General features: G+C 41.8%; 1 protein-coding gene across 1 annotated transcript in view; it reads right to left on the bottom strand.

Annotated features, from left to right (window-relative positions):
* itga8 (integrin, alpha 8) overlaps window positions 1-18,762 on the bottom strand; it is a 129,855-nt gene that overhangs the window by 109,688 nt on the left and 1,405 nt on the right. Inside the window, exon 2 of the mRNA XM_088327236.1 lies at window positions 17,653-17,783. Within this exon, the coding sequence (XP_088183362.1) occupies window positions 17,653-17,783 (131 nt within the window). The remainder of the gene's footprint in view (window positions 1-17,652; window positions 17,784-18,762) is intronic.

The following is an 18,762-nucleotide window of genomic DNA, read 5'->3' as shown; positions in this document are numbered from 1 at the left end:
GAGACAAAAACTTTGGCATTGTTTCCATTGTTGGAGCTTGAGAAGATGGAAAGAATTTGTCCTTGGTGGAAACGAATAAACAAACACCAAAACAACATTTTCTCCACAGAAACAGAGACTTTCAAGCAGGGGCCTCTAATGTGGTGGCCGTGGGCACCAGCGTGGCCCCTGAGGACAGCTGTGGTGCCCGTGACCCTGTTCTGAAAATAGCTCACCAGTGCCGGGTCATTGTGATTTTCTAGTAAATGATGTTTTTGTGTGGTTTAGTTTATTCAACCCTATCTATCTATCTATCTATCTATCTATCTATCTATCTATCTACCTTGGTCATATCCCTCAAGAGGGGTGACCGGCAGCAAGACAAACACATACAATAACAAAGAAAATATAAAAGGGAAAAAGTAGCAAAAAAAACACAAAAAATGACCATAGCCAACCAAAATGCCCAAACAAGTTAAGCACCTCGGCACCTAAGTCGGTCATGCTCGTGTCCTTCTAGATGAAACTGGACACAAGAAAGCGGCCATGTCACTCGGGTCAGGGTGACACGGCACACTCTTCTGTACATCAGCAGGGCCCGACAGCTTTAACTGGTTTACCCCTGCCGCATCATACAGGTGTCCTGCCCATCCCTTAGAACGTGTCCAAACATCCCACTATCCTTTTACAACACCTCTCCACTCATTTCTATCACCAACAAGCGCTCTAGCTTCCACTAGATTCAGACCTCTTTCCTGCAGTGTGCTCACACCATCCATCCACCTCAGTCGCGGCCTTCCTCTTGGTCGCCTTCCATTTACTCCTGCTCTGTAGAACCTCTTCAACATTCGCTCCTCATCCATCCTCTCCATGTGTCCAAACCAACCGAGTACTCTCTTATCCACACGCTTGCTCAGTTCCACTACTACTCCAGTTCTGTCTCTCACAATTTCATTTCTCAATCTATCCAATCTTGTCACTCCTAACATACTCCTCAAACACTTCATCTCAAAAACATTTAATTTCCTTCTCAAATCTGCGTTCAGGCTCCAAGTCTCTGCACCACACAACACAGTCTGCACAATCACACTCTCATACAGTCCCCTCTTAACATCCATACTCATACTCATACATTTAACCCTACTTCCAATAATGAATCTGGTTATAACATATTAACAACGTAGTAATAACATGATCAGTAACAAAAAGTAGCGCTCAGCTTGAAAAAGGTTGAAGACCCCTGCTCAACAGGATCCTAGTGCTTCTTTTCTATTGAAGAGCGAAAGTTGACGTCATAAGATACTATCCAACTGCACCTGCAAGACACATAACAATTGGCGCAATAGTGTGTCTGAGTGTGTGTACTCGTACTTTTACATTCTTACCATCATTGTGGGGACAAATTGTTCTTATTAGGACATTTTGGTGGTCTCAATGTGGCTAGACCACTTTCTAGTGAATTTTTGGAGGTAAGACTTGAGTTCAATTTTGAATGGGGTTAGTGCTGTGGTGTCAAACCTGCAGCCCCAGGGCCATTTCCGGCGATAGTTTGAGGCCCCAGGCTTAATATAAAAGTTTAATGTTAGTGCGTCCCGTGCGAGTGTTATATGGATGCTACCTCTGTGCTAACTAATTGTCATGAACCAGGACGGAATCTCTGACCCAATTGCGTTTGTTTCAAAGGAATCTTTATTTGAAAGAGTTGTCGGAACTGGATTTGGACGCCGGCGTCTGTCGGTCATCAGCCGCTTCGGACGGAATGGCAGTTCCGTGACAGGTAGCTGGAATCGGTACAGCTTAGTGGGCGGGTCGATGGCCAGGGCGGGAGAGCAGGCCGAAAACGTGGAACGGAAACAGGTCAAAATCAGAAGGCAGGCAGGAATCAAGCAAGAGTAGTCTTTGGTACTTAGTAAGCTGGCAAAACACACAGGAATACAGAAGTACGGTCTGACGTCCTCCTCTGAACGCTGACCGCTCAAGAGGAGAACGTCAGCCAATCAGAGAGCGCGCCAAACGATTGCCACCAGGTGACTTCACTTTGGCACTCGTGGCACTAATTAGATAGCGCTTGAAATTGGGAACAATTCACTTGCAGATGCAGCTAAGAATTACAATGACATTTTTAGATTACAAAAGAAAAACATTAGCTTGCAAAATACGGTTTCCGTCTGCAGTGTTTCTTTAAAAGTCTTGTACTAGAAATAGACACACACCCACAGATTATATATATATATATATATATATATATATATATATATATATATATATATATACACACTAAATTTTGTTTAAAATAAATGAACAAGGGCGGCACGGCAGGTGGGTGGTTAGCACCTGCAGAGGCTCAGGGTTCAATTCCAGGTACCGCAACCTCCCTATGTGGAGTTTGCATGTTCTCCTCGTGCCTGCGTGGTTTTCTCCCACATCCCAAAAACATGCATGTCAGGTTAATTGGCCGGTCCAAATTGTCCCTAGGTGTGAATGAGCAAGTGAGTTGTCTGTCCCTGTGTGCCCTGCGACTGGCTGGCAACCAGTTCAGGGTGTCCCCTGCCCACTGTACGAAGATAGCTGGGATGGGCTCCAGCACCCCTGTGACCCTTCTGAGGATAAGCGGTGCAGATAATGGATGGGTGGATAAATGAACAATGTAACCTTGAAAAAGAATCGGAGAAAAGTTGCTTGCAGTACAACAAAAAGTGCTTAAATTTAACCATGTAGTGGTGGACAAGATATGTTTTCTTTTAGTTTACATTAAGGCGTCGTTGCTGTCACGCACTTTCTGGACAAATTACTACCGGTTACCGGTTTTCTTTTATTGATGTTCACTAAGTTTTGTGTACTGTTACCCAATGCTAAATCTGTTGCACCCTGGTCATCCTGGAAGGGGGGATTTCCGCTTGTGAGGCCCCTTCTGAAGGTTTCTTATTTTCCTCAAGCTGAGGTTTTGAGTTTTTCCTTGCCCCCATGTTGGTTTAAGATCAGGGGATGGTGTAATTGTAATCCTTTGCAGTTCTTTGAGACATCTTGTGATTAAATGCTGTACAAATAAATTATTTGCCATTAAGAATCGACTAATTATGTAAATGAAAATATAGTTTTATATAAAATTGTCATCCTGCAGAGTAATCCTTAGTTTAACTAAATGTAACTGTAATTTCCCTACGTCTTTTTTAACTGTAACCGTAACGAAATACATTAACATTATTTGTATCCTAATTACGTAACACAGTTACTGTCAGAACAAGGACAGACGGTGGACCCAGGCGCGTGACGTTTTCACAGAAGCTTTATTTTATGGCCCAGTCATGGGCGTGAACACAAACGCCAGTGACTCTGCGATTGCTGGCTGGAAGAAGTGAGACAGCGAAGTCAGGCACGGGAAAACAGGAAGCCAGAGGCAGACTAGATCGAAACCGGACAGGACAGACGGGATTGATACCTGATACTGGATACACGAGCAAGATACCAGACAGGACGGGACAGACGGGATCGATACCGGATACTGGATACTTGAGCAAGATACCAGACAGGACGGGACAGACAGGATCAATATCGGATACTGGACACAACAGCAAGATACCGAACAGGATAGACCAGACGGGATCGATACTTCTACTCCATAGCATATGAATAACCTACTCTTCTCGTCGGCTGAAAAATAGTCTGTGTAATATAGTGTAATAATCTGTGAAGCCCTTTGAGACTCTTCGTGATTTAGGGCTATACAAATAAAGATGACTTGACTTGACTTGATACTGGATACTCGAGCAAGATACCGGACAGGACGGGACAGACGGGATCAATACCGGATACTGGAGCAAAGATACCGGACAGGACATGGCAGACGCGATCAATACCGGATACTGAATACACAAGCAGGATACCGGACAGAATCAAAATACACGTCTTGCAAGTGTATAGGTTCGTTGACGGACTGACAAGGAGTGAATGAAGGCACTGAGTTTAAATAGGAGGGGAGCCAATCAGGCAACGAGCAACAGCTGGTGCCAATTGAGCGGGCCCAAGTTAGGGCAATGGGCAATCGTGATAGTTGCATGTATTCGTTAACCCGTCAACCCAAAATATTTAGTTATTACTGATTTGTTTAACCCAGTTACTTTTTAAAAAGTCTTTAAATGTCATTTTATGTCAAAAAAGAATAAGATACAGTAATTGAGAATAGCGAAATGTGTTCATCTTGTGGAAAACCCAATGCTGCCCCACTTTACCTGGACCTTCACTCCGGCGGACCCCAAGTTTATTAAGTTAGAAACACCTGGGTTTGGGTATGAGTGAAGGCTAGGCAATCAGTTTTGATGGTCAAGGTCGGGGTAAGGAGATGGGAAATTCATTGTGAATGGAATGTCTCAACTAAGACGAAAACAAAACAAAACTGAATGCGTGTGTGTTTGTTGATGTTTTCCAGCAACATTGCAGCTGGGTCTCTTTTGGAATGTGCACCCTCCATCCTTGTTAAACACCTCCCTTCAAACACTCACTCAAATCCACAATATGAACGTGCACATGCTAGGTTTACCAGTTCCCAACAATCCCTTACAATGGTGGACACGCTACATTCATCATTCATTAACTGACTGAAGGATTTTCCAAGAAGAAATGAAAACATTCGTCACATCTTCAATCAATTCATGTCTTCCCGTTGTACTGAATTTCTACGGTCAAAAAATGTAATGACAAATAAGTCAGTGAATAATACATAGACACCCAAATAAGCTGAAAAGGCCTGAGTGGTTTTCAACTTACAAGGAGAATAGAAGAGGACTGTACAAAAAAACTCATCAGGATGCAAAATTTCAAGCATTTGCTAAGGGTCCTTCCCTGAATCGTTTTGTTAAATCTCCTAGGTTAAAAAAAGATCAGCCCCAAAGGGTGTGGATATCAAAGAACAGCAACTTATTGGCCTTTTATGACAATGACAAATACAGTGCATAATAGTCAAAATAACAAAAAGGAGTGATGAATAATATTCAAAATGAGCAGGAGTGATGAAAAAGTCAAATTAAAGAACAAACCTGTCATCCTATTGTCAATAACCAGAACAGGATCAGGACCCAATCGTCTGACAATCTCACACAAGCCTTTATTTTACGGAAAATGAGGAGTCATGCACGTTAGGTAGCCGGCGTGGAAGGACAGAAAGCCAGAGACCGTCGAGATCGATTCCAATTGATCGAGTTGATACGGACGGATGGGGTTGATACCGGACAGGACGGGACATACAAGATTCATAACGAATCGGTATATCGAAAATAATCAGGAAAAACTAGACGGGAACCAAACCTGGAGAAAATAACAACAGGACAAAAACAGACGGAAACAAAACTGGAACCCCAAATTAAACAGGACAAAAATAAACGGGAACAATAACGGACTGGAGATATCAACAGGAAAACAGGACCGAGTCAGAACCCACATCTTGTGGGGCAGACATTGGTTTGACGAGCTGACAAAGGAAGCAAGAGAGCGCTGAGCTTAATATAAACAGAAATCCAATCTCTCAACGAGCCGCAGTTGGCGCCACAAGGGCGGGGCCAATTGGGTACCATGGCAACCATGACACACGCGGGCGCGGCCAATTGGGCACCATGGCAACCGAGACGCACACGGGCGCGGCCAATTGGGCGCCATGGCAACCATGTCACCTGTGTTATCTACTGTACAGGTTTCCGATATTAAAAACAGAAACAGACACAACAAACTTATCAATGAACAATTAAAATAACTTCCCATGAACAGAGGGTCATGCACTGCCAGCCCAGTAGCTGTGAAACTGAACATTGGCGTATACAGCTATCCATGTCAGTAAATGAGGTATCTATAAGTCATATACTCCAGAAACTGAGAAATCGTTTGCTCCCACAGTGGTTGTTATATTCGTCCAGTATGGGCCAAAAGCCAGTGAGAGCTAAATCAACAGAACTTTTTGTCGCACCAGTTATTTTAAAAGGATTGTTAAGTATTAATCGAGCCATGATGTGGTAAAGTATTAGCTGCTGAGTTGACCAGAAGCCAGATACAAAATGTTTCAAGGTTCGATCTTGGAACACGAACAGAAAGTGGACATTTCAATACATGTTTTTTAGACATTCTGAAGATTGACTGTTCACTCCAAACTCCAAATTTGACACGGCGGGTTCGGGTTTCACTCCTATGCACTTCAGTGTTGCCAAAAAGCTTTGTTTGCTGCGAAGGAATTTGCAAGACCTCACCTTGGCTGCATCAAACACCTTTGGGGTGAATTAAAATATTTCCGATCCTCAATTTCCCATACACATTCTTCATCTTTATTTACAGAAGGCACTATTACAACATTTATTTTCCCTTCCTGTACAGAACACACAGGCATCTTAATTCTTTTGTCTCTGCGGTATATCAGTCTCTCAGATTGGCCTTCTATCTGGACTGGGTTGGGTAGGGTTACTTTAACTGGATTACATTCAATTACTTTTGGATTACTCCAATACCAAATATGCTAATAAAAGACAAAAGAAACAAAATATGAATACAATTACTAAATTTTGTGCAGGCTTGGGGAGTAACGGAATACATGGAACGGCAAAAATGATGTTGGCAAGCTCTTTGGATTTATTTTCATTTTGTTTCTGTCGCATTTTATGTTCGTTTTGCCGGAGATCAAAGAGATCAAAGCCAGGAGAGAAAGCTTACCACGTGTTGTGAGTCATCATTTTATTCATATTTAGTTTCTTTTGTCTTTTATTGGCATATTTGGTATTGGAGAAATCCAAAAGTTATTGAAAGTAATCCAGTTAAAGTAACCCTACCCAACCCTGTATCTGGATTCTAGTGACATGACAGAACGAGTCTGCTTTTGGTCATTGCCTGCGTGAAAACATGCAGGTACAAATACTTTATTAGGTATATGTGAAATGGAGGGCAGCACAGTGGAGCGCAGTGGTTAGCACGTGTGCTGAACAGTTCTAAAGTAATGAGATCGAACCTTCCTGTGTGGAGTTTGCATGTTCACCCTGTACTTGTCTGGGTTTCCTCCGGGGACTCCGGTTTTCTCCCACATCCAAAAACATGCGTTTCAGGTTAATTGGCTGGTCCAAATTGTCCCTACTGAACAGAGACAGGACCCACTTGCGTTACGTTTCTCTCAGTTTTATCGGGAAGAAAGGAAAGGATTGCGATCCGGTGATCACTGGTCGCAGGAAGCAGGTCGCTCTGAACGCGGAATTGGAAATTCCGTGGCGAGCGATGGCGGTGTCGGGAACGGAAAAACGGGTCAGTAGCCGGGACAGGAGGGCAAAAAACGTGGTCGGGATCAGAAACAAGTCGAAAGCCAGGAGAGGAGAGTAGACGTGGTCAGGATGAAAAAATGTGTCGAAGCAGACGGTAGCAAAAACAGGAGTGAGTCAGGGTCGATAAAGCTTGCCTAGAGTAAACTGAGGTTCCCAGATGGACTGACAACAGGTGAGAGAAAGGAGTGGGTTTAAATAGGGACTGGGAGCCAATCAGAGTCAGAGGCAGTTGGCGCCAAAGGAGCGGGCAAAAGTGAGTTAAATCAGTAATCATGACACCTACGTGTAAATGAGCGAGGGAGTTGTCCTTCTCTGTGTGCCCTGCGACGGGCTGGCAACCAGTTCAGCTGGATTGGGCTCCAGCACCCCCACGATCCTACTGAGGATAAGCGGTGCAGATAATGGATGGATGGATGGATGAATGTGAAATGGATGAAAACCAGCAAAACACTGGAACAGATGTGTGCCAGGTTCTCCCAGGTTATTGTGTTCTTGTGTGCTTCTAGTCTGGTGTCAATAAAAACCTAATGATAAATGAGTCAGTAATTAATACGTAGACAGTCAAATAAGCAGGAAAGACCTGGTTTTTAAACTTACAAGGAGAATAGAAGAGGACTGTACAAAAAACTCCTCATGATGCAAAATTCCAAATATCTTCTATAGGTTTTCACCGGAACCCTATCATTTTATGAAATTTCTTCTGAAACACTTCTCTGGTCTGGTTTGTACCTTTAGTGGACTCGCTCATCAATCACTAGACATATACACGAGAGTTGAGAATACTGAACACAAGCCTTACTAATTTGCTGACAGAACATGTAATCAACCCAGAAGTATATTAACTCAGGACGTTCTGGACCACAATTCATTCAATGGATAGCGACACCCGAATTCTGAATAGTCCTCAATACAGATAACACATACTCATAGCACTAGTACATGAAATTCCCCTTCTTCATCAAATGTATCTGAAAAAATCAATTTAAATCCCATGTAATCATTTTTTTACAAGTTCTTAAAGGAACAGTGTATTATTAGACCATTAAATGTCATTGCATTGTGCCGTGCAAATGAAAACGAGTGCTACAAAGCAGAATACAGGCTACGAAGACTTTTAGTAGCCAAACTGCACAAATGTTTTACTATTTTAATTTTTTTGCCCAACCTTTAGTTGAGGTCTTGTGATTTTCTTTTGGTTACCCGTAGCAGCAAGATGGTGGACAATCATTTCGGCTTCTATTAGAGCACAGGTGTCAAAAAGGCGGCCCGCGAGCTAGATCAGGCACGCGAAGGGATTGAATCCGGCCCGCGAGACAACACTCAGAAAAGCGCAAGAGAAAAACAAGCTGCAGGTTGAAATATGTCAACTTGATCTTGCCAAAGAAAAGTGCCTCGAACAAAGACACTGTACTTGTATTTATTTCTCTCTCTCTCTTTTCCACCCCATTTCTCCCACTCTCTGTCTCTCTCTTTCATTCTCTGTGTCTCTCTTTTTCTCTTCCTTTGTTGCTCTTTTCCTTTTCTCTTTTTTCTCTTTCTCTCTTCCTACCCTTTCCGCTTCCTTTTCTCTTTTCTCTCCTTCTGTCGTTCTATTTCTCTTTGGATTTCTTTCTTCCTCTCCCTTTCTTTTTCCCCCTCTCTCATGACTTTTTATCTCTTTTGTTTCTCACCCTCTCTCCCTCTCTCTCTTATTTCTTTATCTCTCTTTTTCTTTCTCTTTAATCTACTAGTCTGGCCCCCGACAGAATGTTTGTTCTATCGTGTGGCCCCCAAATTAAAATGAGCTTGACACCCCTGTATTAGAGGAAGGTCATTGTATGCAAATGCAAATTTCTTGGTCTACAATTATTTTCAAAAATGCATGCTTATATGGTGTTATGTGTAATTTTTCCAAATAATTTAATCAAAAAGTTTTTTTATACCCAAGGGAGGTGCTATATAATACACACTGTAGCTTTATTTACAAGTTCCTAGTTGTTAAATAGCCACCTGAATGTTGCAATTACTGACACGAACTACCATTGCGAGTACAGACAATGAAAAGGTGTTAAATTTAAAGTTCAGTAGACACTCGAAATAAGGGGAGAGAAAACATCAATGGATTTTAAACATGCAAGGAGGGTAGGGAAAGAAACCCTTAGATAAGAAAGTCCATATGTCATGAATACTCATTACACTCATCTGTGCCCGCTCGGTTGGCGCCAGCTGCTGCTGGTTACCTAATTGGTTCCCCGTCCTACTTAAGCTCAGTCCTTTCACTAACCGGTTGTCAGTCCGTCAGCAAACCTCTGTTTTCACAAGGCAAGCATTTTTGACTCTGACTCCCGTCGGTCCCGTATTGTCACCCGTTTTCCACTCGTCCGTTCCGGTTTTCCCTGTTTGTCTCCTGCTACGACCCGTTTTTGACCCCGACCATGTTCTGATCTCCCGTCCCGGCTAACGACCTGTTTTTCCGTCTAACTATGCTACGTTCTCCCGCTCCGGAAGATCCACTTCCGCATTCGGAACACTTTCCGATCCAGAGAGCGACTTGCATCCCGCGTCCAGCGAGCACCGGATCGCTGGGGCTGCCTTTCCTCTATATTTCAATAAACTTGTGAGTAACGTTATGCATCTGGGTCCTACTTCTGTTCCGGTCGTGACAAACATGTTCTAAAGGGCCTAAAGGGTGAGCCCTTTCTTTTTATTACATCTCCTATGTTAAGTCATTTTCATTTGTACAGCCCTTAATCACAAAGAGTCTCAAAGGGCTTCACAGGTTATTACACAGACTATTTCTTCAGACTATTATGACACCATCCCCTGATCTGGAACCAACATGAGGGCAAGGAAAAACTCCAAAAAACCTCAGCATGAGGGAAAGGATCGCACATGTGGTATCCCCCTTTCAGGATTACCAGACAGCAAAGGATGTTGCAATCACAGATAATACAGAAATATTGTGAAAGAAAAGTATAGGTTATTCATATGCTATAGAGTAGATGTTACAAAAGCTGATCCGCCCTAAAGGTTGTGGAAATAAGAAAAAAGTCACATGATTGACCGATAGAACAACGGCAACAGCAAAGAACTACAGTGCGCAAGAATAGTCAAAATACTAAACTGGGATCCTGTGAAATTCCTTTTGCAGGTGTCCAATAATAAAACAGAATACAATTATCAAAAGGCTACCTGGCATTGGTACTCGTCTATTGATAATGTTAACCAAGTAATTGTGAGGAATTACCTAAAATTATCGTAAATACAACTTCCTATGAGATGAAATGAAATGTTTTGCATTTATATAGTGCTTTTCAAGTCAAGACTTCCCAAAGCGCTTTACAGTGTGCTTCGCATTTCCCAATAGCGGCCATGTAAGGCGCTAACCTGCTTATTGGGGGCATTAGGGGTTCAGTGTCTTACCCAAGGACACTTCGACATGTAACACGGACGAGCCGGGATTCGAACTGCGATCTTTTGATCCCAAAACGAGCGCACTACCTCCTGAGCCCGATATATTGACACTTGGTAATATGCAACTAGAGAACTTCCACGATCCATGTGGTCGATCCCGAAAACTAATGTTAAGGAACAGACTGATTTCAAATGGAGCAATACGATCCCCCTGAGTGTAAACCTCAGAACTATATCACGCGTGACCTGGGCTACCTCGATGGCAAGAAACCACAATCTAAAACAAAAGCAACAATTACCTTTGAGGGGGAGACTCACTGAAAATGTTGAATTTGTTGGTTGACCCCTGCCTTGCCTTTCCAAAGAGGATGACTGTTTTATTACAGGAAGTCGTCGATTTTATGTAAGGGTTCCGTTTTAACACTGACGATGGAAGATGGGTTTTACTCTCGAAGTTTCAAAAGGATGAAAAAGTGTGAAAAGACATACCTACATATCTTAGTTATATCGAAGAATATGTTGCATTGTTGGGACTTATGTGTCAAAGGGTTCACCCTGTTCAATAAGCATAAATTTATTTTCCCCCTATGTTCCTGTCCGGAGCCTTCGCTCTGAAAACGCTGGTCTACTAGTGATTCCAAGAGTCAAGAAGAGATCCGCAGGTTTGAGAGCCTTCTCCATCTGGGCCCCGGTGCTGTGGAATGCTCTGGTCTCTGAGACTAGATCCGCAACCTCAGTGGAACTGTTTAAATCTAGGCTTAAAACAAGTTTCTATTCTCTAGCTTATGAATGCCCTATGTTTCATGTTGACATTATCTGTGTATTGTTTGTTAATGCTACATCCATTGCTACCTGGTCTCCTTTTTTTATTTTACTTTTTATTCTATATTAAACCTATTTCATATCTTATTTTTAACTTTATTGCTAGTTAATAGAACATCCATTGTCATCCTGGAAGGGGGATTAAAGTTTTTTCATTTTCCTCATGCTGAGTGTTTTTGAGTTTTTCCTTGCCCTCATTCAGGTTTTAGATCAGGGGATGGTGTTATAATAGTCTGTAGTTTGCAATAGTCTTTGATCTGTGCAGGCCTTTGAGACTCCTTGTGATTAAGGTCGTCACAAATAAACATGACTTAACCAGACTTGACTTGGCAGATTGCTTAATATGTGAAAAGATTTTATCCCTGTATCACAGAGGAAGACGATGTTAGTTTTGGGCAAAAAAGAAAAAGACGGTTTCGAGAGTAGGAGAAAATGGTTCTGTTTTCCTTGTGTACAAAAATACACTAGTTTTAATGCTGAAAAACAAAACTGTTGGTTTGAGGGGAAAAATAAGCCTGTTTTGACTTAGAAGTTGAAGACATTTGTTCTGAGCATAGGAGGGTAAAATAATGTTTGGGCTTCTTTGAAGCACAATGATGAACAAGACCCATCTCATCATCTCATCTCATTAGCTGCACTGCTTATCCTCAGTAGGGTCGCGGGGGTGCTGGAGCCCATCCCAGCAATCATCGGGCAGTGGGCAGGGGACATCCTGAACTGGTGGCCAGCCAATCGCAGGGCACACAGGGACAGACAACTCGCTCGCTCAGTCACATCTAGGGACAATTTGGACCTGAAATGCATGTCTTTGGAATGTGGGAGGAAACCGGAGTGCCCGGAGGAAACCCACGCAAGCACGGGGATAACATACAAACTCCGCACAGGAAGTTCGGTAGCTGGATTTGAACCCACAAAGGAGGTTCCCAAGACCTTAAAACTGTGCCGCACATGCGCTAACTACTGCGCCGCCGTGCTGCCCTGAACAAGACTCAAAATGCAAAATATTGCGTCACTTTCTACGTCTAAACTGTATATTATTTAGTGCCTCCTAGTGGTGAAAAATAATTTAATTTATTTTAAAAAAAGCATTATTGATGTAAAAAAATAAGCAAAAAAGTACATGAACTATCACACATACGTGCATATTTATCGTAGGTCAAGACATTTTGCATTCATTTTACATAACATGAGGCTGGCCTAAAGGGAGCTGACATAACTGTCCATCATCTTTTTGAAACAGGTACCCGAAAAAAAAGAAACCTCACAGAAGGCTGGGCAAAAAAAGAGAAGAAAATTGGTGTGGCTTGGTCTTTTTGAGTCTTTGTAGTTTGTATTCTTCCTTGTGCTTTTTAGAACTCGTTTTTTGTTGCACTAAACTACCGTAAATTCCGGACTATAAGCAGCTACTTTTTTCCCAAACTTTCAACCCTGCGGCTTATTCAGTGATGCGGCCAATTTATGTGGCGCTCGAGTACAAAAGGTAAGATTTAGACCGCTGGAATATATGCGCCGAGGAAGACTGCAACTTCTTGGCTTGTGCATGAATTAAATTAGCGTAAACATGCCCTCATCATGCAAAATGCAAAAAAAAGGCACATGACGCAGCTTTCAAGCTAAAAGCAATCGAGCAGACGGAGAGGAGGGCACAGAATCAGGAGTGGATGAGAGTTCCAGCGACAGTGACAGCGCGAGTGAGGCTGCGGGAGCGTGGGACGACGTCTATATGACAAAATTTCTTTCCGACACTGAGGAAGAGGACTTTGATGGCTTCAGTTCTAAGGAGGAAGATGAGGACAGTTTACCGTGATTTTTACAAGTACGGTATGTTTTTTTAACAGACCCGTTTACTGTGTTGCGAGCGTGTCGCTACCATTGACAGCCCTGTCACAGGCACCGTTTGGGATGAAAGTTATATTATTATTATTAAAGCTTTGAAAACTCTCGGTGTACCGTCTTTCTTTGTAAATATGTGTAACCATGTATAATATGTATTTGCAACTGTATATTTTTGTAATATATTTATTTTAGACACTTATTCTGATATGTTTTGCACGGGCGAATGAAAAAGAAGGGGCGGAACAAACGCGGGGTGACGGGAAGTGGGGTAAAGGTGAGACCTGTTTGTGGACGCGGCGGACAATAATGGATTAATATTTTTCCCACCCTTACCTTTGGAAATATACACTTTTTTTCCTTGGATTACTTTCAACGGGACCCGGACTCTGCAGGTCTGCATCAAACCTTAAGTTCCGGTATCATTTTCCGTTCATTTTGCCGGCTGTGGTTTTTGGACTGTGTACTTTATATTCAGTTACAATCGCGGGACTCAAAGTCGGGTTTGGGTTAATTTTGTGTTTGTGTTACATTTTTTAATGTGGGCGCATGCGGCTTATACACAGGCGCGGCTTGTGTAGGTACAAAATCGGTTTTCCTCTTAAAATGTGGTGGATGCGATTTATAATCAGGCGCGCTCTATAGTCCGGAATTTATGGTATATGGCGACATCTAGTGGTCAAATAATACACACAGTTCCTTCAAGTAGAAGTATTGCGCAGCTTTTAGGTTGAAGGTCTTTGACCTGGAGTAAAATCGAAAACTAAGCATAAAAACGTATACAAATAAAGTATACTTTGAAAAATGAAGTGGGTTGATTGAATTGATTTAAAGTTAAAATGTTTTTTGTAACACGCACATTTATAGGAGTAATTGTGCAGGCCGAACAAATGTTTTGTGACGTAAGAAAATGTGAAATGCAAGTTGAGTGTCTTCCTGTATATCCAAATGTGTTGTAAACATTGACCTTAAAGGTACACTGTGTAATACCTGATCACTAGATGTCATTGTATTGTGTAGTGCAACCAAAAAGAAGTACTATGGAGTATTAAAGTGACAAAACCACAGTTTTTTTCTTATTAATTTTTTTTGCCCAGCATTTTACACTGTTTTTAAATGTGTGGGGGTACCCGAAGCAGCATGATGGAAGACAATCCAGGTAAGCCTCATGTTATGTAAAATAAATAATTATTTCTCGACCTATGAGTTTTTTCTTATTAAACGAACTCTTATATGATATTTCTTGTATTTTGGCCCTTTATTCAATACATTATTAAATTGTTCTATTTTTGGTGTTTTTTTTGTTTTTTTGTTTTTTTTTTAAACAAATGGGAGGTACAAAGTAATTCACAATGTCCCTATTCTTACAACAACGTTTTTTTTTGTTTAATAAACAAGTTACTTTGTTTAAAATGAAATACAATGGATGTAAATTCATTAAGAAGTGTTGTACATGCTGTAGAGCATTAAGTTGAACAATGTAGTGAAATAATACTACTTCCGGGTTTCCCGTGTCACTTCCTGTTCTTTATTCTGGTTGTCATCAGTAGTCTCACACAATGGCTGAAAAGACGGTTTAATGTCAATTCTAAAGTTTTCTAAACCTGTTTTTATGATAAATAAACAACCAAATCTTGTAATAGTTTAGACCAGGGGTGGCAAACTGATTTTAGCTCGGGGGCCACACGATAGAACAAACATTCTCTCGGGGGCCGGACTAGAAGATTAGAGTGAAAGAAAAAGAAAGAGAAAGAAATAAGAGAAAGAAAGGGAGAGAAAAAGAGAGAGGCTGGGACAAAGACAGAGAAAGGGAGAAAGAGAGAGAGAATGTGAGAAACAAAATAGATAAAAGAAATAGTGAGGAAGGGGGAAAGAAAGAGAGAGAAAGAAAGAAATCCAAAGAGAAATAGAAATAGAGAAAGAGGAGAGAAAAGAGAAGGAGAGAAAAGGGGAGGAAGAGATAATGGAAAAGCAAGAGAGAGAGAGAAAGAGACAAAGAGGAACAAAGAGGGGGAGAAAGAGAAAGCGAGCAATACAAGTACAGCTTTTGTGAAAGGCACCTGGCTTTGGCAAACATCAAGTAGACACATTTCAACCTGCAGCTCGTTTTTCTCTTGCGCTTCCCTCAGCTTTGTCTCTGCGGCCGGATTCAATCCCTCGGCGGGCCTGATCCTGCCCGCGGGCCGCCTGTTTGACACCCCGGTTAACGTTATTTTCGTGAATTAATTGTCACGTAATCTCAATGCATTTGAATGTACTTTTGCACTTTTCACCATTCGGAGAAGGAATTAAAGCTTCAGTGACAACGTCCACTGTGGTCACGTTCCTTCTTTGGTGGTTTAGCTCGAAGACACTACAGTACCTCCAAAACAACTGTACTTTTGCATTCAGTTGATGATTTTTTTTTGTATTCCTATGCACGTAGTTCCACTTTTTGATACAAAACCTTAAAAGTGAGGCCACTCAGGATGCTGATTTAAAAGACTTCCTGCAGCCAAGTGGGCATGAAAAAGTCATTTTCACCCTCTCATTTTGAGGATGTTAAGTCATCTCATAGAGTAAAAGAAAGGGGGGGGGTGGATTGATGGAGGAGCAGGGGAGACAAGGGGAATGGAGACAGGGATACGTTTTCAAGATGTAATGAAAAGCAGACCTCGCCCAATCCCCCTTCTTTCTTCCGAACTCAATTCCCATGTGCATACAGAGCACCCCCCAGCCTTTGCTCCCCGCCTTTTTTGTGTTCCCACTCGTTCTGGATTTTAAATTCCATCTATGCGCACGACATTAAAGCGGTGTCTGAAATAACGTTTGCCCGGACGCCTCGGGCGTGCATCTTTTACGTCGGGCGTACAACTTACAAAACGTCTCCGCCCGGGTAGCCGACAACTTTTTCAAGAGAGAAAAAAAAATCTTGCGTTTTTATTACTATTTCTTTTTTTTTTAACAAATAAAACGTTTCATTCGATTTCAAAATCTTCGTTTGTTTTGGAAATTTTTGAATTTCTGTTCGTTTGGCAATTTCCATACTCGGCAGCCAATCAGAAGCCTGCATCGAATAACTTCGTGCTTCCGGACTTTCTAGAGCGTTATAAGGTCGTGCATTTGCATATCATTTTCCAAAGTAGATGCACAGAGAACACAAGAAAAATGGATAAGTGGTTAGGAATTGTTAAGATTTGTCAATTTAATAGCGCTCTTACTCCAGTGTGTGACGTCATTACGCTAGCACCATTTTTTGTTTTGCTAATTGTTGATTGCCATGTTGTATTGAATGGAGCCGTGTTCTTGTTTGCTTGCTGTTGAGGAATAAATATGCTTAAAGGCTGTACCACTATGTCCTGCTTATCTTCTCAAGCATGAGGAAACTGCACACTTTGACATATCCTTACCAGGAATCAAGCCAAAACCTCAGCCCCAGACGAAAGATTCAAAAGAAGCTAACAAAATTCATGACGCTCTAAAACGCAAAGTAGATTTATAATAAACTTAATTTTAAAGTGTTGTTCCGTTATATATTCTGATTATTAATCCTTAATACTTTGCAACAATTGTTCCTTTTCTTTTGCGATGAGTCGTCTTATTGTGTTTAGAGTTTTGAAAAATGGGGCAGGCTTCTTTATGGCTGGGCAGGTAACTTTTTAGAGTTGTCTGCCCTGGTGTCCGCTAACTTTTTGTCATGAGTTTCAGACACTGATTGAAGGTGGAGCGGAGGCTGATTGGATGCTCAGTTTGCATATCGAAAAACTCCTTCCTGCAGAGGCAAACCTACCGACCATTCCTTGATGAACCCATGCGTCTTATCGGTTTTGTTTTTCCATGCCAAACGAAAACCTGCCATCTCACCTATAATCAGGGTTGGGTAGGGTTACTTTAACTGGATTACTTTCAATTACTTTTGGATTACTCCAATACCAAATATGCTAATCAAAGGCAAAAGAAACTAAATATGAATAAAATGATGACTCACAACACGTGGTAAGCTTTCTCTCCTGGCTTTGATCTCTTTGATCTCCGGCAAAACTAACATAAAATGCGACAGAAACAAAATGAAAAGAAATCCAAACAGCTGTCCAACATCATTTTTGCCGTTCCATGTATTCTGTTACTCCCCAAGCCTGCACAAAAATTAGTAATTTTATTCATATTTAGTTTATTTTGTCATTTATTAGCATATTTGGTATTGGAGTAATCCAAAAGTAATCAAGTTAAAGTAACCCTACCCAACCCTGCCTATAATGGACTCATTGGTTCCAAATGTAACAACTAAGGTCACCTTTTAAGGCGAGAATGTGCGGGATATCTTTTCATACACAAGTCAAAAGAATGAAACGAGGGAACTCACTGGAATTGTCAAATGGGATTTGTCTGCAGCTGTCAGGCAATCCAGGCCAAGGGCAGTAATAGACGGAGCCGGCCTCCACGATGCCCGGTTGGCTGGTGTTGGCCTTGGGAGCTCCTACCAACACGCTCAACCTGGGACACAAATGCATTTGACAAGGAGTGGAATGAAAAAGGGAGAAGATCCAAAACAATTGTATCCGATATATCTATAAGAATAACATGAGAGCTGGGTTATGCATCAGTTACATTTTAGTTTGTGGTAATAGAACATTTGATGATGATAAAATGAATTCCAGTTTCATATCAACATGTTAACGTATGCCGTCATCATCCATCCATCCATTATCTGCACCGATTATCCTCAGTAGGGTCGCAGGGGTGCCGGAGCCCATCCCAGCTATTTTCGGGCAGTGGGCAGGGGACACCCTGAACTGGTTGCCAGCCAGTCGCAGGGCACACAGAGACAGACAACTCACTCGCTCATTCACACCTAGGGACAATTTGGACCGGCCAATTAACCTGACATGCATGTTTTTGGAATGTGGGAGGAAACCGGAGTGCCCAGAGGAAACCAACGCAAGCACGGGGAGAACATGCAAACTCCACACAGGAGGTTTGATCTCATGACCTCAGAACTGTGCCGCACACGTGCTAACCACTGCGCCGCCGTGGCCATCATCATGTTTATTAAATTAACTAGAATTTATTATTAACATTATAATACACATCAACACTAGAAATGTTCAATATCAGATTTTTCAGACCAATACAGGTACTCAAACCGTAAGGAGTCATCCATACCTAAACCATTAGAACAAAACATGTCTTCCCTCTTCTTAATAAGACTACTATTTGTAAAGAAACACTTTCAATTACCCCTGAAATAATTTTCCCCGTATATTGCAGTTATTTAACAGCAATTTACCAGTCCTTTGAAGGAGTTGTTCGGAATGTAGAACTTTTTATACTCACTGCTGCCATCTACTGGCTCGCATAAGCACCGCAGCCTCTGTCAGTTCATTGCAAGTTCGTGCATTGTTTAAACGCGCTTGGATAAACTTGTTTTTTCTTTTCATTTTTCTTGGGGTTTGGGTTGCCGTTTGAACCGCAC

This window comes from Urocampus carinirostris, chromosome 2 (genome assembly GCF_059441175.1).
Source record: "Urocampus carinirostris isolate Australia breed hairy pipefish chromosome 2, RoL_Ucar_1.0, whole genome shotgun sequence".
Classification (NCBI taxonomy): Eukaryota; Metazoa; Chordata; class Actinopteri; order Syngnathiformes; family Syngnathidae; genus Urocampus; species Urocampus carinirostris.
The sequence above is the reverse complement of the archived record's forward strand: the minus strand, read 5'-3'. Positions and strand labels throughout refer to the sequence as shown.